The sequence below is a fragment of the Phodopus roborovskii genome, unplaced genomic scaffold (assembly GCF_943737965.1).
Source record: "Phodopus roborovskii unplaced genomic scaffold, PHOROB, whole genome shotgun sequence".
In the NCBI taxonomy this organism is placed as follows: domain Eukaryota; kingdom Metazoa; phylum Chordata; class Mammalia; order Rodentia; family Cricetidae; genus Phodopus; species Phodopus roborovskii.
Genome location: NW_026126547.1, coordinates 6174007 through 6200161, shown reverse-complemented (window position 1 = coordinate 6200161; position 26155 = coordinate 6174007). Strand labels below are relative to the sequence as shown.

The window sequence follows — 26155 nt, the reverse complement described above, 5'->3', positions numbered from 1 at the left end:
TCAGTAGAAAAATGATGACAGCTGGTGGCTTAAATAAAGCTTTCATGTCATCGTGGCAGGAGAGCCACACCTACACATTCTCTCCATTTGCTGTTTGGCAGTAAGCACAGCACACACTTTCTGACAAACTCTAAGTGTTGGTGCTACTTCTGTGTTGAATCATCGTCAGAAGAGCTGGGCGGCTGGCCTACATGAGAGCAACTGAGCTTTGGGGATGGTGAAGAGCCTAGAATGCAGGGTAAGATTCCAGGGAACAAGCCCTTGCTTTGTGCAAGCATAAGTAACTTTGTGGGGCTTCCAAACTATGAATTTTTCCCAACTGTAAAATGGTGATAGCAATGGTACTTATGTTTTGTGTTAGCCTTCTTTAGAGGGCACTAATGGGGATGGAACCAACATGAGCATCTTATCACTGAGCTGTATTCAAGCCCTTTGGGGTTTCTTGGAACATTAAGTGGTTAGGATCTGTTAACAAGTTTATTGTAGTACATGGCATCTAATTGTTGTATTTTGATTTGTTTTTACTTTTTGCAGTGCTGGATGCTGAATCTCACCCATATGCTGGACCTCACAACTGTCCACCACCAGCCCCTATAGTCACTGCTTTTAAATGTTGTTTTGATACAGTTCAACAAACATTGGGGTATTATCCACTGGGTATATGGAGTTATTATAATTATTACTCAAAGAGAGGAAGATACAGATGAGTGTGTATACTGGTTAATTGCTGGGGATGGCTCAAAGGAAATAAACAAGGCCAAGTGGAGATGTGGATTCAGCTCACAGGCTGATTTTGAAGTGGAGCAAGATAGAAACTCCTCCCAGAAGCCTCATCTATTGCTGATAGATTTGTAAAATAGCATTTTAGGAAGCAGCTTTATACTTCCTCACGGGAACCCAGGAAGGACTAAGAATGAAGTTACCTATTAGTCTGACAATGCCTCTTAAGTACGTTTCCAAAGAGAAACCAAATTATATATTCACACAGGATTTTTGACATTGCAGCAGCATTTATAATGTTCAAATGGGAAATCCAACCAATATTTATCAACTGATCAACAGTTAAACTCAAGGATATGTCCATGAGATGGAGTATTATTTGAATATTAAAGGATGAGGTTAACAACATGTGCTACAATGTGGATAAATCTTGATATTATCCTAAGTAAAATACTCCAGTCATTAAAGACCCTGAGTTGTATGGTATCATTTATACAAATTGTCCAGAATAGGCAATAGACACAGGGCTTATTTGGGGGTGATTATAAAGTTCTCAGATTAGATGGTGGTAGTGGTGGTTGCAAAGGTCTGTGCACACACAAATACCCACTAAATGGTATTCTTCCTTCCTTCCTTCATTTCTATTTTTCTTTATTTGTTTATTTTTGTGTGTGTGTGTGTTTGTGTGTGTGTGTGTGTGTGTGTGTGTGTGTGTGTGTGTGAGTGTGTACACCTGGAGGCCAGGGGTCAACTTTGTATGCCACTCCTTAGTTGTACTCCACTGTTTGAAACAAAGCTTCTCAGGTGGCTTGTAACCCACAATTAGGCTAGACTGGTTGCTCAACAAGCCTCAGAGATTTGCTTATTTCTGTTCTCTAGTGCTGGGATTATGAGCATGTCTGACCATGTTGCTTTTTCTTGTTCAATTCTGGAGATCAAGCCCAGGTTCTCATGTTTGTTGGCAAACACATCACCAACTGAGCAGTGGCTCCAGTCCCAAACTGTATGCATCGAAAGGGATGGCTTTCATGGAATGTAAACTATATTTTCCATAAAAATAAAACAATCTATACAGATATTGGAGCCATTATTAACTAATGATATCATGTAAGATGTGACATTTAAATAATTTGATTCTACTATGTTTTAGGTGTGATTTGCCCCCAAAGGTTCACGTGGTAGAAGCTTTGTCCCAAATGCAATGGTGTTGATACACTGGGACATTTGAGAGTTGATTAGCTCACAGAATATCACCTTAGAAAGGAGCCACGCGGTTCTTTTATAACCAAGTTTCTCCTACTTAGAGTACATTGTTACAGAAAAGTAAGACTGCTCCCTCCCTTTATTCATTCCTCCATCCCAACTCTCTTCTCCTTTGTAATGCCATCCATCATGTGATGACATAGCCAGCCTTATGGAATTAGGCAACAAAATCCATTAAACAAACCTCTGATGTTTTTATACATTACCTAGTATCAAGTATTATTATAGAACACACAAAACCAGCTAAAACATGCTGCTAGTTGGCCTTTGAGTTCGTGTGACAGAATGCATGAGGTAACATAAGAGAAGGATTTCTTTTGCTCGTGGTCTCTTATGCCTTTGTGCTGCAGTGGATGTGATAAACAGAGCAAACACCACTGTGAAAACTATTGAAGTAGAGAATGCTGCCTCTTAGCTGCCTTTCCCCCTTTTCACAGTTTATTTCATTCAGAGAGAAGGTGAATTCAAAGTAGGTTCCCCTCTCAGTTAACTTCTTTTCTCTGGAATTGTCCACACAGACACACCCACAGATGTATTTTACTGATCCCCTAGGCTCTTCCCAATCCATTCAAATTGGCACTCAAGATGTATCATTGATGATGCCATCCTAAAGAGAATGCAATTCAACCTTCGCCTTGAAGCAGAGTTGGGAGTGCAATAGCAAAGTGGATGGCAGCCAGGGCATGGGTCCTCAGGTCTTTCCCCTGACCTAAATTTAAAGACTCCCTGTTGTGGATTCCACCTGGAAGCCTTAAGCTGCACAGAAGTACCAAGCAGTTTCAGTTGTAAAACTCACACTTACCCCAGGAAAGTGGTTTCTGGGCTTCAAGCACCCGAGCAGGATGGCTGAAGAAAAGACTTTGGACCCAGAGTTGCTTCTTTACTTTCATTCACGTGAGAAGGGCATCCCCATTGTGGCTATGTTTACTGCCATTAACCTTCCTGCCACTGCCCAGTTCTGGCCACCTGCCAGAGCCAAATGACCTGGGTGTGACTTTTGTTTATGTCCTAGCAGTGGTTCAAGGAGCTAGAATTTTGGTTGGGCATTTTTCAAGGGACCATGTACCTAAAGAAAATGAATATCTAATCTGTGCAACCAGAATTAAAATGGATTGATATGTGATATCTTATTTAATCCTTACCCAGACATGTGAGATAAATATTGCTCCTTATTCTTACCCCTGGGGGCTGAATTATTGATATGTTACCACCCTACCTGCCTGTAGTGGTGTGTCAGCTTTGAACAATTATTTTAATAGTTATTTTCTAAATCTTTGTAAGTCTGTTCAGACTGTCATAACAAAATACCATGGAATAGGTAGCTTTAAAACTAGAAATTAATTTTCTTATGGCTCTGAAGGCTGAAACAGACATTACTGATATGCTGTTGGGCTTGTGTTCTAGCTAGGGCTTTTCCCCTGGGTTGTACAGGATTACCCTCTCACTGTGCCCTCAGGTGGCCTTTGTTGTGCATACTCTGAGAATGCTGGTATTTCTCCTCTTCCTGTAGGACATCAACCACATGGGGTTAAAGATTCAACAGTATGTTATTGTTTTAATCTTACATCCCTAGAACCATTCTACAAGCACTGTGGATTATGGACTTGGACTTTAGTTTATTATTTTTAGAGGACCATAAAATTCAATCCATACAATAAATAACCACCTTAGAATCGCAATTTATATCAATCATGTTATCATTTTTTTTAAGATTTCTAAAATTGTGTAAGGTGAAGGCCCCACAAAACTTGGATCCACTTAGCTTGCTCTCACATTGCACAGAAGGAAATGAATGTTTAGAGAGAAAGAATTCTTGCTGCTGGCAACCCTACCAGTCAGTGCAAGATCAGTCCAAAAGCTACTGTGTGTGTGACCTTCAGTCCCTGGGCCAGCAAATTTTACATCCCTGAGAGCTCATTAGAAACAAAAGCTCTCAGGTACACCACTCACTGGATCAGACTTGGCATTCTTTTCACATTCAAACTGAGGAAGCACTGACAGCCAGATTCACCTCTACCCATCTTTATGTGCCCTTGATGTGATCCTGAGCCATCCCGGACTATATGGTCTGGATATGTCCCTGCCAGAGGAAAGGTAAGACTTGAGAGGAGAGGTAGAATGGAAAGGGGAGGATTGGGACAGAAGGAGACAAGAAAGTCCCTCAAGTGACCTGTACTGTGGTGCTATCTCTTTCCCTGAGTCAAGACCTCAGTGAACGCCAATTATAGCCCTGAGATGCACAGCAGGTACTTGACTGTGCTCTTTGACAAAGGGGACAGAGGTATAGCCTTCTTGTAGCAGACAGGAAGTTGAGATCTGAAGAAGTGGAACCAGGTTGCCTCTCCCTTCATTTAGCAACGTCTTGATGGGAGCCCGACATCATCAGTCCATGTGGACTAGTCACATCATGCAAACTGACAAGTACTACATGCTCACCCCTCAGCAATTACAAATATATAGCAGAATACCTTGGATGTTTGCATCTCTATAAGGTATTTTGTGGTGGTCAATAACTGAAAAAGTACTGGTTTGTTGAAAGCCTTCTAAAGTACATGCAGGAAGGAATCATTCCGGAATCAGTGTCCTAACAAGTCGTTGCATTACTTGTTCTACTCAAATCAAGGACTACCTGAAAGTATCCAGTGACCACAAAGATCAAGTCATCTTGGCAAGTAGTACTGTACACAATCCACCTTAGACCTATGTGTTACAGCCTGGGTCTGGAAGAGCCAGTTATGCCTTCTGCCTGCTATTTCTGTTTGCCCTATCTAGTTCTGGCCTTCATATGTATCTGTGGGATGACATGACCCTTTTCATAAGGGAGGCTGGGCCCTGATTGTCAAGGCTGGCTTATTTATACTCCAAGCAGAGGCATTGGGAACTTAGCCCCTCCTACTGGTATTAAGCCCCCAACCATGCCTTTTGCTTCATTGTAATGAGTCTTGCCAGTTTTTCCACCTACCCCATTCCCCTTTGGGCTTTCTCTGCCTGTGGTGTTTAGTGGCTTCCCTAGAAGTGGAAGCTGTCCAAGCCCAAGGCTACCAGGGCTTTTTTCCTAGGACAGAAATCAAAGCTCAGCCTTGAGGTGGACATTGCCTGCCTTCCTCTAATTCTTTTGTGTGTGTGTGTGTGTGTGTGTGTGTGTGTGTGTGTGTGTGTGTGTGTGTGGTATTCTCTCTGTCTGAGAACCAACTGCCTTCTGTTCTCATGACTACTAGCTGCTATCTCAGCATACCTTCTGAGCCACTGCTACTTTTTGGGATATTCACTGGGATCTAAGTCCCTAGTGCCTATCCTGTTGGCCTCTCCCAGGCTACCCTTTCCCACAGTGGTGTCCAGAGAACGGAGAGACCTTAGCGATTCCAGGAGAGACCTTCTGATACCAACACCCAGAGCTGGAAAAAGGCCTGTCTTGAGTGGGCACTGAAGCTGGTGGCCTGGCAGCCACAGCAGGACTTCCGTTTTGTACGAGGTCCAGTCTTCCCTTTTTCCTCAAACAGAGTTGGGGCTCTGAGGAAGAAAGACTTAGTCTGGCTTCTGGATACCGAGTTCAGTACGGAATCTTGCATCTTACTTGTCTTTTAGGACCTGGTATAATTGCAGTATTTGTAGGTCCCAATTTCATAGCAAGTGGGTCCTTCTCCTGTGCCACCCTGGGGTCAAATAGCAGAGTGGAGAGGTGAGGCTTGGTGGATCTGGGCCTTCAGGTTGACTTACCCCGAGGCCTCAGTACCTGCTGCCTCTGCTGTATTTTGGCCCACCAGTCCGAACAGGAATTACCACAGTAAGGCCCATTAGTATCCAGCCAACAAGGCTGACAAACAGAAGCATGCATCCAACCCAGGGCAGTTCTTGAGGGCATAGCAGGTCCGCCCTCCAGCCTCACTGCTTCCTGACTTCTCAGGAACGTGTGCCTGTACCCCAAACTGCATCTCTCTCCAACTGTGGGTGCTGCACACCAAGAACCTCATGGATCACACACTCTCTTGGCCCCTGGCAGTAGCTATGTGTCTACTGACAAAAAGAGACTGGGGCCCCAGAAACTGGTCTCTCTCTTCTCCTCAACTCAATTCTCGCAGCTAGTCCGCCCGCCTCTCCCCACACAGCTACAGGTGGCAGGTGTTGCCCTGCCCGGTTCGGTTCGTACAGCCCTCCCTCCTGGCAGGAGACCCGGTGCCCACCGCGGGGTGCGCGCCCCGCCCAGGTGCGCTCTGGCGGCGGCGGGGGCGCGCGGGGAGGCGGGCGCTGGGGAGCGGCGCGCGGGCGCGGGGCGGCGCCGCGGTGGGCGCGGCTGAGCCAGCTTGGCGGGGGTGCGGCGCACCTTGCTCCCACACCCCGGCCAGCCGCATCGGCCCCTCCCCGCGCCCCCGCCCGCCCGGACGCCTCAGGTCGCTTCCGTCCTCTCGGCACGGCCGCTGTCCTCGCCAAGCCCGCGTGGGAGGACGATGGGTCAGCGCGGAAAAAGTGAATGAGGACGGCGGGCGCCGCAGCCAGAGCCTCACTCGGCGGCCGGCAGAGCCCCGCGCGCAGCCCGCCGGCTCCATGGACGCGCCCCGCGCACTGGCGGCCAAGCCCCCCACCGGGTAAGCGGGTGCTGCTGGAGGGCGGGCACGGTTCTCCGCGAGGTGCCCAGGACTTGGGGCGTCAGGGTCGTTGCACCGGTAACCGTGGCAGGCCTGGCTCCCGGAGCACTTTCCGGGAGCGGTGCTGGTGTGAAAGCTGTCGTGTGTTTGTGTGTTTGTTTCAGGGGTGACGGGTGTCCCTCCGTGCAACCTCAGCTTGGAGCTGCCTCCTGCTCCTTGCGATGGTGGCCGCTGCAAGCCGAGGGGACAACGGAACTTGGGGCCTCGGACTTCAGCTGTGCCCCGTCTGGTCCTGTGGGTGGGTTCCTCCAGTCACCCCTGACAGGCCCTGTGGCTGGCTTGCTCCCCGCCTCATGGGTACTTGGACTGGTGAGGCCCATGTGGCCAGACGATCGATCGTGAAAGATGTGTGTGGGACTTCATGAAAACTGTTCTTCGTGCTGGGGCCTCCCTAGGCTCTGTCGGAACCAAAAAGATGAAGACCCCTTCATCGGGCCAGGAAGGCAGACCTGTCATCCCTGTCTTCCAGTATCCTCCAATGTCCCAACCTTTTTAGTTTCTTTTTGCTGTCCCCATACCTTGCTGGTAGAGATTTTCTGCCACACTGAGTATTTACTTGCAGAAAAAGAAACTTACCTAACACAGGTCAAACAATCTTGCCCTTTAACCCCTCCCCAGAATCGTGCTCATCCTGTGCCCATCCCAGTCAGGACAGATGGCAACCTTTGCGGACTAGGTAGTTTTCAGAGAGTGCCATGGGGCCGACCTTTGACCTCTGCTCTCTGGAGCAAATGTGTCATGAGTATTGCGAATGGAATGGAATGAGTTGGGGTGGGCCCGCACCTGCTCCTGGAATGGCCCACTTTTCACTTGAGCAACTGGGTTTTCTGAGGCAGCATTGGGGACAACAAATCTCTTTTCTGCTGCAGTTATGTCCCACTGACTCACCCTATCCGTTGTCCACAGATGTTGTCGCCCAAGTGCTTATAAAACCCTTCTAAAGCAGCTTTTTATTATTTCTTAAAATCTCTCCTGGAGGCTTCCAAAAAGTAAGCTACAATAGTAACTCATAACCTCGAAGCCAAGGAATGTTATTAAAAAAAAAAAAAAAAAGACTTTCCCCCGACTACACTACACTTAGGTGTGGTTATATAATTTCTTTGAACGCACAGATTCCCCTTAAAGAAAATTAAGTAAAGGAATATTTTTTTCTTGGTAACCAGAAGTCCCAAAATGACCTGGGGAGATGTAAACAGAATTGCTTTTAAGTTTGTGGCTTTTCTAGATTATTGAATAAGTCTATTCAAGGGAATTGAATAATTTTATCACATTTTCTTATAAATAAATATAAAGGGAATATTTAGGAGGCCCACAAAATTTCCTAGAGTGTGCAGGGACCAGTGAAGGAGTCTGGTAATAGTGAAACCACCTTCTTTTTGCCTGACCCCTGAGCAGCCAAGAGGACAAGCAGGCCTGCCTTCCTCACTTCGGGTCACAAAGGAAAATCAAGGACTTGCACCATGGGCGTGACAGCAGAGCTTATGAGGCTTGATGTCCCTGCAACCCCAGCGTGTTATTTGCTTGCTTCAACCTCTTTGTCCAAGAAATGTAGATCTTTTTTTTTTTTTTTTTTTTTTTTTTTTGGACCGCCTATTATTGCCGTTTGTCACTTGTTTATACTCTGAGTAAAGGAACACCAAGAAACTATAAATATGCTTTTATTTTTCAACAAAGACTACAAGTTTAGTATAAAGTATTTTGTGTTAGAATTTGAAGAAGGAAGTAGCACTAGGATTTTGAATATTTTATATTGCTTAGTTGTATTGCTTGCCTCTCATAAAGGATTGTGAAATTTCTGGGCTTCACAATGTTATCGGGGGCAATTAGATTTTGTTGACTTGCATCTGAAATTACTGTATTCTTTATCTCTTGAGACTAGGCAGTGTTTGCAGTGTGCTTGAGGGAAGTTTGTTTTCTATCTGATACCAAGGAGGCTAGTTATAAAATTAAACTCTGTGTAAACTACCATTTTCCCATGTGACACCAGACAACTGATGTGGTGGAGTTTGTTATTATTGACAAAAACTCCTCAGTTATCCTTGGGCTATGTAGACTGTCTGGAATGGGTAGGAGATTTTCTAGTATAAAGTGTGGCTCAGTGAAGGGACAGATGAGCTGGTGAATGTAAAATCATCTCCTTAGAGTGTCACCTTTGTTAAGAACACAAATGCAAATTTTACTCAGTAATTCCACTAAAGCAGCAACTGTGAAGAGTGTCTGTCTGGGGAAGGCATTGTTTTAGGAAGGAGATTGTATATAGACTTGATGTGCTGCTTATGGAAATTTAGAGCTCATTTTAAAGGGTGTGTGTGTGTGTGTGTGTGTGTGTGTGTGTGTGTGTGTGTGTGTGCATGCGCGCATATGTAGGGATTAGAAGGCAACCCAACAGTCAGTTCTCTCCAAAGGTTTTGACTACTCAGAAGTGATAGCTGGTGGAATATTTTAGAATAGAGATTTAAGCAAATTGCCTTTTGGTGGAGTTCTAAAATATAGTTAAGACATACTTAATGTATGTTAGTGCATCTGTGAATGTGGGATCCATCTTAGAAGTTGGCTGCTATAGAACTAGAGGCTGAATCCTGTATTGAACACCGTGTGAATAAGGGAGAGAGTGTTTGGCATTTGGCAGGATGATGAATATTGATTTTTTTTTCTATAGAGAAAATGCATAATTGTGTAGAACTAGAAAGTATCGACTGACATGAAATTTCAAAATTGGGTACATCTGAACAAAAGCTAAGTCACTCCCACAAACTCAGTGGACTTCACAATGATATAGCTTTACTTATTTGTCTGTATATATTTATTTTTAAGACTTATTAGAGCAAGAAATAATTCAAAAAAATTAAGTGGGTGACTTTTGTTGTTGTTGTTGTTGTTGCTTTGAGCTGTAGAGGCTCTCTATGTACCCCAGACTGGCCTTGAAAGTGATCTTCCTGCCTTAAATCTCTGGGATGACAGGCTTGTATCACTAGGCCCAGGCCAAAGTGGGCAATGTGAATCACTCTTGCCTTCCAGCAGCCAACTCAATATCAAGAAAAAGGGCCTATCCCTTTTGAAAATAATATGACCAGCCACACTCATGTTTTGGACCAAACCATAAGTGTTTTGATAGTAAAGAAATAGTAACTACTTGCCACAAAACATTTAGATTTGCTTTTGGATAATGTACTGGAGAGTGTCTAGATCCTCAAGAATGAGAGAATAAGGAGTCTCTGTTAACAAAGCTTCAACACTGAATTCGAGCTACATTGTTACAGATGTTACTCTGAGCTCTTTTTTATCCCATCAGCCCACTTAAATAATGTTAAATTTCTGGAGGTGGACAGTACTCCTGGGGATTTTACTTTTTGTAGCCATGGCTTTTATCTATGAGGAATTAGATATTTACAATGTCAAATAATCACAGATCATTTCTATTACATCTGAGTAGCTATGTTCAGATGATGGATCTAAAAGGCCACGAACATTGCTTCAAAGGTATTTGCAAACATTTTGATCACTCACTCCTATCTCAGTATTCTAGAATGCAGGCCATTCTTTTTTTTTTTTTCTCTCATGATTCATGCATGGGCATATTAGATTATTATTTGGTGGCACTGTGACCTGGAAATTAACAATCCCCACATTTATGCAGGCTTGAATTCTATGGCCTCTTTAATTTGTGACTTGCAAAATGAGGCCATAACATGTGTGCACCCAATTATAGGTCTATAATTATTAAGAAAACAGTGATTATGGGATGTATCTGTATCCCATAATAACTGGCTTAAGATACTAGGCCTTTTGAACTTTGTGATTGAATTAGCAATTATATTTGCTTTTGCAACTGATCAGAAGTTTTAAAAACTGATCAGAAATATTTGATACCAAAACAGATTTGAAATACACAAACATGGTTTTATTTACACTTGAACCAAGAAAACACATTCAACAGGCAGAATATTTATGATGTGTTCTTTTTGCCCCATCCCTATGATGGGACTTGTGGATATTACGTATCATCTACTTAGTGATGTGTTTTAATATGTGCTGCCCCACAGCATAGCTCTCATATTGCATGACCCACTGAAAACATACATGTCTTCTCATATCTTACTTTCTTTTATTTAAACTATTTAATATTGACTTATATTGTTGATATAGATAGTGTATTTTTAAAAATGATTTTCATTTACATAGGGAATTGTAAATGTTAGCCTTTACCCCGACTGTGATCTGTGTGTTTGCTGTCTTCTGTCTTGCAACTGTATTCTTAAAGGGCCTCTTACAGGTTTCCATTTGCCTCCCCTGCCTCTACCATTCTGTATTTTCAGCTTTTCTCTTGCTTGGGGGACCTTATGTTTGCTTGACAAGGTTTCAGTCACATTTTATAAAGCTAAGAATAGTGATTATACATCCACATTGGTATGCAGTATATAGTGACAGATGTCAGTATTTCTCCAACAGTACATGGGTGCCTTCCCTGCAGTCCATCTCCAGGACCCTTCCCATGTTTCTGAGCAAGTCCTTTTATAAGATAGCCTTTCACACAGCCAGCAGCACCCTGTGGTAATTTAGGATTTTAAAATCATCTATCTAGTCTCCCTCAATAGGAGGTAAACCATTCCTGGCTAGGACCGTGTCTTCCACAGGCCAAGTCCAATTAAAATAACTAGCCAAACATATTTCTATTAAAAAACAAAACAAAACAAGGAACTTTAAGATCAACTGTCAAAATATATTTTAGTTAAGCTCATTTGATTAGACGCAGTCCCAGGTCACAGATGCTCACATAGAAATGCTCTTGTAGATCCAATTCCCGCCTACACCAAACCAACTGATGCATTTTAAAGACTCCAGCTGAAGCTGGGCATGGTGTTACAGGCTTGCAATCTCAGCTACTTAGGAAACTGAAGTGGGAGGATCACAAGTTCAAGGCCAGTCTGTTCTACAGAGTCCAGTGTCTCCTTGAGTTCCAGAATGAATTCAAGGCCAGCCTGGGCAGCATAGACCCTTTCTCAAAGTGAAAAGCAAAAGGAAGGGTGGAAATGTAGCCTGAGATGATCTCTTAAGATTCTCACTCAGTGGTATAGCTCCCTGCCCCCACCCTCCAAAACCTAGTCAATCAGACAAACAAACCCTGCATGCAACAACAACAAAACACTACCTTGAATTGATTTAGAGAATTCTATAATCCCTTATCTCTTTAAAAATTTCCAACTATAAGTCTCTGAACTCAGGAGTCCTATTCCTCTACCTCCCTTCCTTCTCACCGTACTTCCTATCTGATCTTTGCTGCTCTAGAACCCAGTTATGGAGACATTGTTCGAGGAGAAGCTACATGTTGCTCCAGACACAAGGCAGAAAGGGTACCCATTCTCTTTTCTGCACCGAGAGAGGGTGGGGCTAGTGGGTACCATTGAGGTGACCAAGACCGTTGCTTGTTACTTCTATTCTGCTGTGGGAAGCAGAGAGAACACTGGAACGACGTTTGGGTGCTGGTGATCATGTACACCTTTGATAGGATGGTCTGCAGCCATCCTGACAGGGCTGTGCATGTCGGTCAGCTGAACTGTCTGATCTCACAGTCAGTGAGGACAAGGTGACTGTGTGAGTGGCCTGAGTACCTGAAAGACAGTTCTTCACGTGTCCTATTTTCAGTTCATTTTAAATGTAACTTACTCTGTGTGGCTTGGAGGTCTCAGGTCAGGATGTCTCTGGTGGCAGTGCAGCAGCTTTTGTAAAATCATGCCACTGTTGCACACTTTCCTCCATCACCATGCCCTGATAGCCTTTCCTTTCATCCTAGAATGGTTCCGGGCAGCCTTTAGGCCATGCAGGCTTTCCGTCCAAGGCTTCCAGTGACTTAAAAAAGTTAGCTCACTGGCATTTCCCCTTGCATTTCCAGGCTTTCCTTGTCATAACCCTTGTAGGAATTGTGATTTTTGTTTGCTAATCTCTTTCCAACTGAATTCAGAGCTGCTCAGAGGCAGGCACCATCCTCTGTATTAGTGTCATCTGCTTGTGGCACAGGAGACAGCTGTCACCTAGTAGAGCAGCTCTGCTTCCCATTTGTGCCTGGGTAAGACAGTCTTAGAACTCACAGGTCCTAATGTCATATGATTGAATATGTTCCCAGAATATGCCAACGGCCTCTTTAAAAAAAAATTCTTAAATCTTCGAATACCTTTGTTTCTGCCAGACTGTGTGTGAACAGACAGATCAGCTAGCACTGAAGGTTCTGTGCTCTGACAAAGTTTGCCAGCGATTGTAGCTCTGTTCTTGAGAGGTGTCAGATGGAGCAATGGTGGGTTTGGGAGAATGTTTCCTTATTAGCTGATTGTCCAGTGGGTGGGCTGAGGTTGTGATCCCAGCTTATCACAAAGCTCCTTCTTGTCTTGCTGTTTTGTCATGGCCAGCATGTGGTTTCCCCATGTTCTAGCCCCACAGAAGAGGAGCAGGATGCAGGAGAAGCGCCTGCCCTTTTCCTTGTGTACATATCTCTTTTATACATGTGGCCTTGGCTCAACTCCCCTCATAGAGTCAGTCACTAAGGGGAGACTGGGCATAGTGGAACACAGTCCCTGACACAGTGGTCTAGTGAGGGTTAGGAGGAGCTTGTCACAGTAGACTGACAGGGGACAGGTGACCTCAGTGCACACGTGACTGTTCTCCCTCCTACCAGGGGCCTCAGAAGTCAACTGTCAGGAGGTATGTCCACATGGCTTCTAGCCTGTGCTAGAAATATATCCTCATTTTTCTCAGCTTATAACTGGCATGAGATGGGCCTGAGGTTCACAGAATGGCTATGTTTTGGCCCAGTTCAGGCTTCTTGCAACTGGTGTTTCTGATTCCAGTCTCCACATCAGTCCTGGGTATGGAAAAAATACAGACCCTTCACACCTGCCATCTCTCCAGGTCCATGTAGACCCAGAACTTAAGAGTTCCCTGTCCATCCCCAGGAAGAAGTGACATTTGAAAACAGTCACCCAAAAGGATGGAAGTAGCCATGCCTTTCTGTCAGATGTCAGGGGACAAGATGCTTTGACTTTTACAATTCTCATCTTCCTTATTCATGTCATAGCAACTTCTTTTTGATCATGATGTGCAGCAGTCTAAAACTGAGAAGACTGGGAAGAGAATTCCCCAGCCACCGCCATAGGCTAGCTGTGTCTGGGAAAATTGGAGAGTCTCTTGTCTTCTTCCTTAAAGAAGACAGAATGAGCAAAGAATACCTGTTTTCCAGGAATGAGGGTTGTCTACGGAGTACTTCACCTTAAATACCGTGTGTGGCTGGAAGAGTCAGAACTGAAACAGATGTATCCAGTGCATTGATTTTTGAAATTAAGAGTACATAGTCTGAGCAATTAAATACTTAAATAGGTTCCTCAATCACTCCTGGCAGTGTTTCCCCAAACTTAAGGGTTTGGGAGTTGTCTAAAAATAGACTTAGGTGGGAGTGATAATTCAGAGATGTGAACACCTCTCTTCAGGTGGCTAAAACCGTGATAATTAAGAACAAAACTCATTAATGTTCATTATACAAATGGTTAGCTTGAAAAATGCAGGTATATTGAAGGCAAAATCTAGACATTGGCCAATGCAAATAATTCCTTGTCAAGGTCCCCATCTGTCTGATCACCCACCTTGCTGCTAATAATTTTTGTGTTGACTCGGTTTTAAGGTAGAAATAAAATCTCATCTGTCCTACTCAGTGCCTAAGCCACTCTCACAGCATCATTTGTATGGAGAATGAAGTAGAAATCTCTTTTGGCCCTTACCAAATCATATGGCTTATTTTCAAGAGCGTTAATTGGGGCACAGAAAACTCAGTTTTTCTCATGCAATATCAGCTCTCTGAATTCCTGTCCTTAGTTACTTCTCAGATGTTTTTGATGTTTTGGAGTGATTTATTTTCAAAGAAAATACTCCAAATAAAGTTCATGTGCAAATTTTACAACATGAAGAGCCCTAATGGGAGGCTGGAATGATGGCTCACTGGGTAATGTGCTCACTATGCAGGCATGAGAACCTGAGTTCATAATTCCCAGTGCCCAAGTAAAGGCTGGGTGTGGTGGCATGCATCCCTAAACTATAGTATCAGGAGCAGAGACACGCTGATCCCTGGGGACTTGATGCCATGTCAGTCTAGCAGCTAGACTCTAGCTAAAACATTGAGCTAGTGGTGCAGTGGGACACCCTGAATCAAGATGATAGAGAAAGGCAGCTCATATGAATCTCTGGCTTCCATACTCACAAAAGCACTCCCGCACACATCTACACACACACACACATCTACACACACACACACACACACACACACACACGAGGGGGGGAATCGGTAATGAAATCTAGTTTGTAAAGTAGTGACTAATTGACTAATTTGAGTTGAAAGCAACACTTCAATTTGAGAAATTTTCTTACTTTTCAGTTTACCTAAAATTATAGTTTTAGAATGATAGTCTTTAGGGTTATAGTTTGTTATTGTTCTTTGTTTGTTTTTGTTTTGTTTTGAGGAAATGTAAGTGTTCACAGGCTGTCATTTAGGTGTTATTTATTGGTGGTGTGCTCTAGGTCATATTGAGTCTTTGAATGCTCTGCGAGGCTTGACTTTTCCAGGCTATCCCCTTGATCAGAAAGACAATACTGGTTTTCTCTTGTTTGGGTCTTAGATAGTCCTGTGACTTTCCAGCCTGTCATGTAGCCCCCTACTCCTTATCCCTTGGTTATACTTACACCAATTGGAAATACAAAACTGAGGCTCAGAAGTCCCCTCTGCTGGGGCCTCTTCTACTTCCTGCAGGATGATGTGATATCCGTGGTATGCTATAGCTTCTCACCAGCCTTTTGCTAAAGAAACAGTCTGCCACCAGCATCTGCATGAAGCCCCTTCATATCTGTCACCTTGTGGAGATGTGTCGGTCCTGTTGCATTTCCAGGAAGCACACCCCCTGAGACTCTTACATGGGACTTAATGTTTTGAAAGAAGTATGCAATGTGTGGTGGGAGAGGACCCCACTCAGAAGATGCAGTCACAGCATGGCTGAATTAATAAAAGCTTGGCTCAGACTCTGCCTCCCATCTAGCAAGTGCTTCTGCCTAGATCCTGGCTAATGAATTAATAAACACAAAAAGCCTTCCTTTGTACTGATGTGACTCGGCTCTCTGTATCTTGTGCTGATACATTTTATAGAGGTACAGAATTCTGTTTAGAAGATGCACTTCCTTCAGTGTAGAAGCTTAGAGAACCTAAACTTACAAACTCATTAGTTGCATTGTCTTGTGTATAACTTTAGGCAACCCTCAGTGAGGGCTGAATGATTCTCTATCTGTCCCTTTGTTGTTGGTAAGTGGGTTTCATTGACAAAGAGTGTAGGGCTGGTGTCCTTCTGCAGGGACATGCTAGACAAAGAATGTAGGGCTGGTGTCCTTCTGCAGGGACATGCTAGACAAAGAATGTAGGGCTGGTGTCCTTCTGCAGGGACATGCTAGTGTGTGGCATTTGATATGGCTCTTCCTGGGTCATTGTGCTTGGTATTGCATACATTCCTACAGGTAACTGATTCTTATTTTTATTAGTCAGTTTCTTATTAAGGTGACAATTACCTAGGACAATTAATTTACCAGGGGGAAAATTTCTTGTGGCTTTAGTTCATGGTCTCTTGTTCCTGTTGCCTTTGGACCAGCGGTATTACATCTTAGTAGGCAGTGCAGTTGAGAGCTGCTCAGGTAATATTGGCTGCGAAGCAGAGACACAAAGCTCAGGGTCCCCAGTAATACAACTTTCTCTGTCTGGGCTCACCTCCTTAAGGTTAGGCCATGCCCCAGAAACACTAAGTTCAAGACCAAGACATTAAAATACCAGGCTTTTGGGGGCTTTCCATATCCAAACATTACATTGTACACTAAGAGACATAAAAGTGGAAAATCATTCCTCCTTCATTGCTAATGCATTTTGCACCTAGTGGTAATTGTTTTTGGGTTGAATCTCCTTTTGTATTACATTCGTAGCTTTGTGGGGGGGTCCCTGCACATGGAACATCCTTCACCCTATTTTGTTCAAGTAGAATTCGTTTGTTGTGATGATGTTGGATGGATGAATCTGAGCAGAATCCTTGTTTCTGTTAAGCAATTGTTACCGATGATTCAGGTAAAGGAGGAAGAGTATACCCATGACTCTATTTTACCTGTTGGTGTGTGGGAAACCCTGCTCCTTAGACAAGACATCTGAGGAGCAACCTTAGAGGCTTGAGATGTTTTCTTGGCACTGACTATTTAAAACCGTATAGGCTTCTTATATCAGTGATGAACGTTTAACATGGAGTTTGGTGGGAAGTGATGAATTGTTTGCCTTTAAACTGAGTTGTCCTTCACAATAAAGTCCTGTGCCCCGAGGAGAGGGCTACATACTCATTTGCATAATGACTTTTTGTTTATGGGCTTGAAACGCTTTTAAAATGTCTTAGTGTTATATGATTTTTTAAAAAAGGTTTTTCCCACCAGTCTTCCTTTTGTTAGTGATGCAAGGGATGAGGCCTTGGGAGGATGTGGGAAGGTGCTGCACAACCATGACTGTGGTTTGCATTTCTGGTCTCTTCATGCTGAGCATGTGGAACTGCAGATATTGTAGGGTGGGAAAGTAAGATCTTCCAAAGCATCCTTTGCCACCGAGATAAGTGTAACTTGAAGTAGCTGACTAGTTTCCTTGTCCCCCAGGTCCTCTTGATTTTCTAGAATTACATGGATTATAGGATTTTTAAAATGTTTTAAATTTTTATTTGTTATTATTAGTGTGCACAGGTGTGAAGAGGTGTGTGTGTGTGTGTGTGTGTGTGTGTGTGTGTGTGTGTGTGCTACAGTGCATGTGGAAGTAAGAAGAAGGCTTTCAGTAGTTGCTTCTTTCCTTTGACTGTGAGACTGGAGTCTCAAACTTAGGCTACCCCATCCATGTGGCAAGTGCTTTATTATCCCTGAGCCATCTTGCTTGCCCTGGGTTGTAGAATTCATGAGATAATTTGACAAGGAGTAAAAGGATCCAGTGGAGTGCCTGCCTTATGGTGGCTCCTTTTTTCCCTCCCCGTTTCTTTTCTACCAACAAGCCATCAGGCTAAACAAAGGAACAGACACTAGGGACTGGTATGGCATACTGTCCCAGAGCATGTTTGTAAGGAGACATTCACTACATTTCCCATTGTTTTCACACAGTAGAGACACAGCCAATACTACTGTAATAGGAAACTGAGGGCTTAGTATAGTGTTCAGAAGGGTTTGCTGCTCTAACACGGGGAAATAGCAGTAGGGATGTGATAAAGATCCTATCTTGTGTTCATGAATTGCTCTTGTGCAGATGTTATTCACACAGCATTGTAGATGGGTCAGGTGGGCTGAGCTGCTGGGAAGTTGTGGGGTGGACAGGACAGGAAAGACGGGGTGTGATGGAGAAGCTCTCCAGACACATTTGTCTTTGTTTTGAGATGGATGCACCTTGTATCAGCTTGGTCACCCTGGCTGGGACAAGAATCAGGATGATTTACATTGATGTTAATGTGTATTAGGTAGAGTGCTGCACATGGGGACAGGCCATTCCAGAGGGTATTTGCACATGTCCTGTTGGGAGGTGGACCAATAGTTAAGCTAAACTATGAACAGCATGTCTGTTTTTGTCTTCTGTAACATCTAAGAGTCATTAAGACGTTGCCCTGCCTCTTTTTCTGAGGCCCCACTGACCAGATGGGGCAAGGTGCCCTCTGCTACCACTGATGATGCCACCTTGATGCGGCATAGTGACTTGATATATGGTTTTAGATAGTGAACTTTTCTTTTCTCATTCAATTAGGTTTTATGTCCTAAGACTTTATAAAGGGCAAAAAGCATTTGTCCATGTCTTTGACATCTGCAAAGGAGTACCAGAGCACTACTCTGAAAGTATACTGTTTTGGATTAACTCTGTAAGGAAGCTTAGAAAAACATTAGTCTATTATAGTATTTTAACCATCCCATTTTATAAAGTATGGGTTATGTGGCAGTGATGGATACAATAGCTCATTTTGAAAATGCAGGCCTGTGAATGGTGTATGTTATCATAGTTTTAGCATTGTGCTGGGGACACTGAACTAGTATTTTCATATGTGCCAAAACCTGGCTCCCCTGCTGCCTGGCAGGTGTCTGTGTGAAGCTGTAATAATCATGCTTGACGCTGTATGTGATGCCCCCTTTTAAAAATAGATGCAAACTGGCAGTAGAAGTTAATCATCAAGAGGTGGAACAAGCCCACATTCGGGCCCTATATATAGTCGGAAAGCATGGTTGTCAACACATTTGTGATACTCAAGGGGGAGAAATGGTTTTACCAGTTTACATAGCAGTACAGTGTGGCCATAGCTTGAAAGTGTCCTCCAATCTTTCTAGGTTGGAAATGTAAAATTCATATCTTACTGGAGAGGTATTTAAGGTCGGGGGGGGGGACCCCATGCTTGCATTAGTGGCTTTTCAGAAAAGGCAGCAAGAGCCAACTTAGCCCCCAAGCTTTGCTTTATTACACAACAGTTCAGGACACAGCTATATCAGATGCTAAGCAAGTACAGGCGCCGTGCTCTGGAATTCTCTGTCTGCAGGAGCATGGGGCAAGGGAATCGCTATTCTTCATGAGTTGTCTAATCTGTGATGTTCAGTTACAACAATAGAAATGTCTGAGAGTGGAACTTGTTGTCAGGGTTAAGCATGAAGGAAAGGTGCTAGTTCCTTACTCATGGGTTTCTTCCAAATTTCCTCTGCAGAGAGCGGGGTCCCTTGTTAGCAAACTTCTTCCATAAGGGCCTTTTTAGCACAAGGCACAGAGACTGTCCTCAAAGAGGACCTGGGGATGGAGTGGGATGCAGGTGAAGAGAGGTTGAGGCAGTTAAGAGTAGGAAAAGGCAATCAAAAGCAAGGCCCGGCTATTGCTGCTGAGAAATGATGACTTTGTGAGGCTACAAAGGTTGTTAGACCTTGCGAGGCTTTGAGCTAGGGGGTGGAAAATTGGATAAGGTATAGCTAGTAGGATTGCAGAAGGGTACCAACTGGCATGAATAGAAGCCACAGGACAGATAAAACGTGGGCTATAGTCACCACCATGAGTGCATAAGTTGGTAGAATACACAAAGAACATGAGGGTACCAAGTGACTTAGATTCCTGCATCAGGAGTGCATTGTGGGAGGGTCAGCAGGTGGGCCATGCAGAGCATGGCTTTATCTTGATGAACTGGGTATCAGGCCAGCATTCTTGAGTACAACATGATACTAGTGGATCAAGGTTGTCAAAATATTTTCTGATTCCACAGAGATTAGCTGGGTTGTGGTAACAATGGCTTGGTGCTGCTGTCTCATTAATAATGGGGTTGGTGTCTTAATGTGGTTCTAGTAGTCTGATGAGGCGTGTGTGTGAAGGGTGTTGCCCTGATCCACAGTAATGGTGGAAAGAATGTATTTGGAAGTGTTAAAAACTTAACAGTGGGGGGGGGTGTTGATGTCTTGGGCAGATAACAAAGTAGGAACTGGGAAGAAGCACAGGGTCTGAAAAGCTTCATTCCTTTCCTTATGTTGGGAATTCATGTGTGGTATTCTGACCACAGGATAAAGAATCATCAGACATGTGCCTCTCTTCTTGAGGATTGATAAACGTTGTGACTGGTCATGGGGTCAGGGAAAGCTGCTCCTGTTGTATAGCAGTAATGGGGAGGGGGTAGGCCCTAGTGTTATCAGCCAACAGTTTGGAAATTGCCAGGGTACATGATGTCTAATGTGTTCATGTGTGTCCTCACCTTTATTTACTCCTCACAAATAGCTTGTGGGGTGGTGTCTAATCCTATATTAAAACTGAGGGCTGTAGAACACAAAGGACAGCTAATACAAGGACAGCTAACTTGATATATTTACATATTAATTATGTTGATGTAATCTCTTACCCTCCTCAGATATTCATGGATAGAGTGCTGGAGGCTCTGAGGAAAGTCCGAGGTGAAAGCAGGAGATCAGGGAGGAGCAGTGAGAGCTCACTGAGGTCCTTGGGAGGCAGGTGACCTGGGAGGAAGGCTGGGTTTACTTAGGCAGTGCTTGGTCCTTGATGTGGTTGGCTTAGAGTTTATCCCAGTTTATTCTTGCTGTCCATCCTGCTTAACCAGGGTAACTGTAACACACAGGTGGTGGTGACAGGGTAAGGGACAGAGACCAAGGAATATGAATGTACACTGTTTCTTCTAGTACACTGTGCAGCCTGCTCTTTGAGAAGTGAGGGTGCCTGACACTTAAAGCAAGCATGAGCACATGTGTAAATAAAGCAAGCAAGAATAGAAGCCAGTGAACTTGTGGTCAGAGATGTGCCAAGCAAGCTCCTCACATTTGGTCTGTGAGCTCATCTGTCCACAGTGAGATAGGCATGGCTTTGAGACTGAATCCCCCCTCCAAGAAGGTCTAGAACTTGTGGAGACACCCCAGCACTCCATGAGAGAAAATGCTTCCATGAAAAGGATGCATACAACTCTGGTCTTCTGGTCCTAGAGCAGGCCATCTGAACCATTGAGTGCTTTCCTTGGATTTTGTCATTCATCTGTCTCAGAAGATTTGTATGCAAGACCATTACACTACCCATTTTGAAACTGAACATACTGAATCCAGAGAGACTGAACAACTAGTTTAGAGTAACCCAGAAATAGTACCATGCTCCCTCCTAGGTAACATTTCTTTTGCTAATATCACCGGTCCTCTGAACAGGATCACCAGCCTCTGTGGCTCCAGGTCCATAGGGCCCATACTTACTTGCAATGCTTGGGAAAGCCACAGATGTGTTCCCCTGGAACCAATGCTGATGTGCTGAGAATGATTAATCCTGCAGGGGTTTCAGGCTTATGACTTTGGGAAGACATAGGAACAGGCATGAAAAGATGAGCAAAACCTAGATTACTTTGGTCCCTGATGATTATTCTTTTTGTTTCTACAGAAAAATTTCAGCAAAGTAACTTTTTTCTACTTCTTGGTTTTTAAAAATGTTTTTGCATATAATATATTTTGATCACATTTTTCCTCTCCCCCCCAGACTTTGTGACTACTTCCCCTTAGCCTTGTTGGGATTTCACCTGACTTGAACTTATGCAGGTTTTATAGTCTGCCATAGTCTCTCTGAGTTCATATGTGTATCATTACTGTGGGATATTGAATAAGTTGTGTCCTTGCGAAATGTAATGCTTTCTTAACAATGCCATATCTTCTAGCTGAGAAGCCAGGCAGTGGGGACTGACTGCAATTGCTCAGCTACATTACTGCCTTTTTCAGTGTCTTAAAAGTGCTTAGTCCTGTGAGGGGTGTGCTTATTTGTGTGTGTGTGTGTGTGTGTGTGTGTGTGTGTGTGTGTGTGTGTGTACAGAACATAGAAGGTTGTTTTAACTGGTCTTTGAGAGGATGTGTTATGTAAGCTTGTGGCCCTAGGAAAGAGCAGAATAAGACTATATACTCTTTAGCAGTGCCTAACTTCAGCTGTCTGTTTTTGGCCACACCATCTGTACCAGAAGGGACTCTATTCAGCTGGTTCTTCCTGACTATAGGAACTCTGACTGTGGTGGGAAGAGTCTTGGAGGGGAGTTTTTAGGGGTGAGTGTAGGAGATCTGAAATGATAGAAATGAGTCATTATACTGGGATGAGTTGCTTGAACTGGAGCATTAGAGTCTACTGCATTCTACATATGCAAGTCTATTCCAAGCTTGCTTATAGGTGTGGATTGTCTGGGGTCTTGCCTTCTATATAGAATTCTCTCTGTCAATATTGTTATTTAGGCTATTACTGTTACTACTGGGGTCTATGTAATGATACTTGATACATTTCACAAAGCTCATGACTGTACAGGAAGGCATTTCATTCTCTACTATCCAGATGGAGAATGGCCAATGTACTGATTAAAGACAATGAAGTAAGCCAGACATTATGATTCACATCTGTTATTTTAGTACTGGGGAGGCTGAGGCAGATGATCTATGAGTTCAAAGTCAGACTGGCCTATATAGTGTGCTTCCGGGGCAGTGTGGGCTACAGAGGAAGATCCTATCTCCAAACTAACAAGCATCAGCTAAATCAAGAGTGATGAAGAAGCCCACCTTGCTCAGTTACCTGTCTTTGTGCTGGATTGTGAAGCACCGAGGGGCTGGGTCTGTGTAGGTAGCCTGCATGTGTATGTGATTGTTGCTTACTGTGATGAAATCACATCAGGTCACCAAACAAAGTGACTGGATTTGAGACTACAGATAGTAGTGATCTATCACTTAATATCAGTGTCCCAGAACTGTGCAGTTGGCACCAGGAACAGCATTTCCAAATGTGATAATAGTTCTCTTGTTGGAGCAGCTATGTTGAGTTATTTATATGAAATAGCTAGATGGCTCCATCCCTGCTAACTTTCAGTGGGATGCCTCAGCTCTGTGCCATGAGATCATCTTTTTCTGTGTGCTTGGGTGTTCTCACAGCCTGGGAACATGAAGGAGAAAGCTGTAAAGACTTTTGTGACCTAGCCTCAGAAGTCACACATGATAGCTCTGAATTCTGTTGGTTAGAAACAAATCACTAAGTCCAAACCTTGCTGGGAGGAGGGTGGTTGGAGCAGTTACTATAAAACATCTATTTGGGACTTTGCATGGAGCAATCAGCTGGATTGCCTTTTCCCAAAGCAACTCTGTCAAGACCCCATTGAGGATCCATTAATAATATCCATCGGGGCCAAAGAGGAGATTTATAATCAAATCCCACAGAAGGTGGGACTGGCACAAGGTGTTCTGATAGTTGTTTTTTTTTTTTTTTTTCTATGTGCAGGGAATTATATGTGGTCATTTTCTTTACATGAGTTTATATTGTTGTTTATGTAAACATTCTCAAAATGGTGAAAGCTTGCCTACTGTTAATAACAAAGGACAACAAAACCCTCAGACACTGAAAAGTGACAAAGTAGCTAGCTCAGTTTGGGACAGTCCATTTACACTTGTTATCCTCATGTAGTTCCTAATAATATCCACTTTGCTGTAATTTTTAATCCATTTCACATGCTTCATCCATGTTGCTTAGAGAAAAGGCAGTTGAGCCCAGGTTGCAGGCAAGCTGTTGATGGGCTCAGCACTCTCTGAGTAATCAGCAATATGAAATAGGTATAAAGCCTTTGCAGCTCTACATTGTATAGCCAGCATGAAACAAAATCTATTGTGTAAAAATACTTCCAGAGTAATTTAGTTACTTTTTGTGTAAAATGGTTTTTCTGTAAATAAAGTCTTCCTAAGTCCAAAAAAAAAGTCACACAGTAAGTAATTTTATAAAATAATGTTTAAGTTAAAAGGAGAAGCAAAAACAAACAAAATAAAATTCAGATAAATACAAACAACAAAAAAAGACAAAGGAAGTGAAGACAACCTTTGAAAACTTTGAGGCAGCAGTATTACAGATAGAGCCCGAGGCCTCACACATGACAAGAACATCATGGAGTTACATTCCTGCACTGGTTGGTTTTTGATCATCTTGACACCAGCTAGATATGTCTTTGAAGAGCAGCCTCAATTGAGAAATTCCTTTACTAGATTGCCTATAGGCAAGCTGTAGGGCATTTTCTTGGTTGATGATTGATACAAAAGGGTCCAGCCTACTGTGAATGGTGCCATCCCTAGGCAGGTGGTCCTGGGTGTATGAGCAAGCCACAAGGAACCAGTGAATAGTGTTCCTTCATGGCTTTTACCTCAGTTCCTACCTCAAGTTCCCACTCCTTACCTCCTTGGATGATGAGCCACAAGCTGTAAGATGAAATAAATCCCTTTTATTTGGGTTGGTTTTGGACATGGTGATTTATTGCAGCAATAGAATCCAGGCATTGTACATCTCAAGATAAAATTTGGATATCAATCGTGTCGTTTGGTTGTCTTTGTTTTAGTGGGGGTTTTTTTTGTCATGTTTCTTGGTATATTGTGAAGACTTAATAAAGAAATGATCCATTTTAACTAATGTTGACTATTTAAGATACTATTTAGTAATTGTATCATAATTATTTTTAAAGTAATTCATCTATATGTTGCACTTTGTGCATGCCTATCCTGACTAAGCCCATAATGTAGAAGTGAGAGATAATTTCTAACACATAATTATGACCAGGTCTGTGAGCTGGGTGAGTACAAAGGGCTTTGGGAATAGTTATGGCTAAAGGACCAATTATTTATGATTAAAGCATAAGGCCCAGATACATCCAGTTTATTTTTGCCATCTCAGAAAAATGAATGTGTGCTTCATCGCCACAGCCACCATGTGAAATGTTTTTCTTGCAGCCAGAAATTCTGGTACACACCTCTGCTGTTCCTCCTCCCATTGCTCAGTCTGGTGCTGCTATCAGTCTATATGTGGGTGATGTATGTGGCACTGTATATAGCAGTACTCTGTTTTTGTTATGTTTTTTTATTGAACATAATGGTTTTTATATTTACTCTCATGTGGTACTTCTGGGCTTCACAGTCTTTATTGACAGGCACTGATCCATGCACCGACTTGCAACACTTTGTCTAACCATTCTCCAGCTGACAGATATTTGGATGATCTCCAGGTTTCCTATTATAGATAAAACTACTGTGACCATTCACATACAGGCTTTATGTGATACATATTCTCTTCCTTTTAGGTGAGTATTTGGGAGAGGAAGGACTGGGTCACATATTTGATATGCTTTTAATGTTTTAAGGGACATACAGGCCATCATGCATTCCACCAGCTACGCACAGGAATTACATTGGCTGGACAGCCCCCCCCCCCATTTTAATTTGTATGAAACATATTGAATTTTATGTATAAATGTTTTGATTTGAGATCTGATGTGTGTTGGTAGCTTTCTTTACAAAGACAGGAACCTTCCTTATAAGGGCACCTTGTTTCCAAGCGGTATGGCGTGTGGGGCTTAGCCCTCTCCTCCCACATACACAGAGTGAAGTACCAGTCTTACTTTGTGGCTCTAATTCTCAAGTGGCTCAATTCTTTCTTCGAGCCAAAGTCTCTTCTTCCTAGTTTTAGTATTCCTTGTGCGGGTCATCTGGCTGATGAGTCACACCCACCTTAACATTAACCTAGCCTCCACTGAGGCTGGCTTCAGTACTAGATGTTGGTGACTTGGCTTTTGAGAAGGAACACATAGTTGGTTGCAGTCATACAGGCTGCATGCTGTTGTTATTGGTGAGATGTGGCAAGAGGGGCAGACATTCAAACCTCAAGGGAGGCCTCTGCTAGGGGAAGTAACCCAGGGCTTCCTCAGAAGGTTAGTGTACCCATGCAGGGAGGGCCAGAAAGTCATGGCTGTAGCTATGGGGAAGTGCCATTCACATATTAGTGGTTAGTGTTGTTACTGGGACATAGTCTAGGATGGGAGCCCCAGAGGTTCAAGGTGCTGTGGACAAGCTTCAGTTTAACTTGAGCAAGACAACCTTGCATCCGAGTTTACTCCTCACTGCCCTTTCTCTTTGTAGTCATGCTTATCTCTTTGGGTGAGAGAACACTTAAACTTTTTGCTTAA

The 26155-nt window shown here is 43.3% G+C and overlaps 1 protein-coding gene across 4 annotated transcripts in view; it reads left to right on the top strand.

The window, feature by feature from the left end:
* Positions 1-6211: 6211 nt before the first annotated feature.
* Positions 6212-26155, top strand: part of Cobl (cordon-bleu WH2 repeat protein) — a 220974-nt gene continuing 201030 nt past the window's right edge. For 2 of the 4 annotated variants that reach the window (XM_051200605.1, XM_051200603.1), the window contains exon 1: positions 6212-6566. In XM_051200605.1, the coding sequence (XP_051056562.1) occupies positions 6526-6566 (41 nt within the window). In that variant the 5' untranslated portion in view covers positions 6212-6525. The remainder of the gene's footprint in view (positions 6567-26155) is intronic. The other 2 variants (XM_051200606.1, XM_051200604.1) reach the window with 1 other exon arrangement.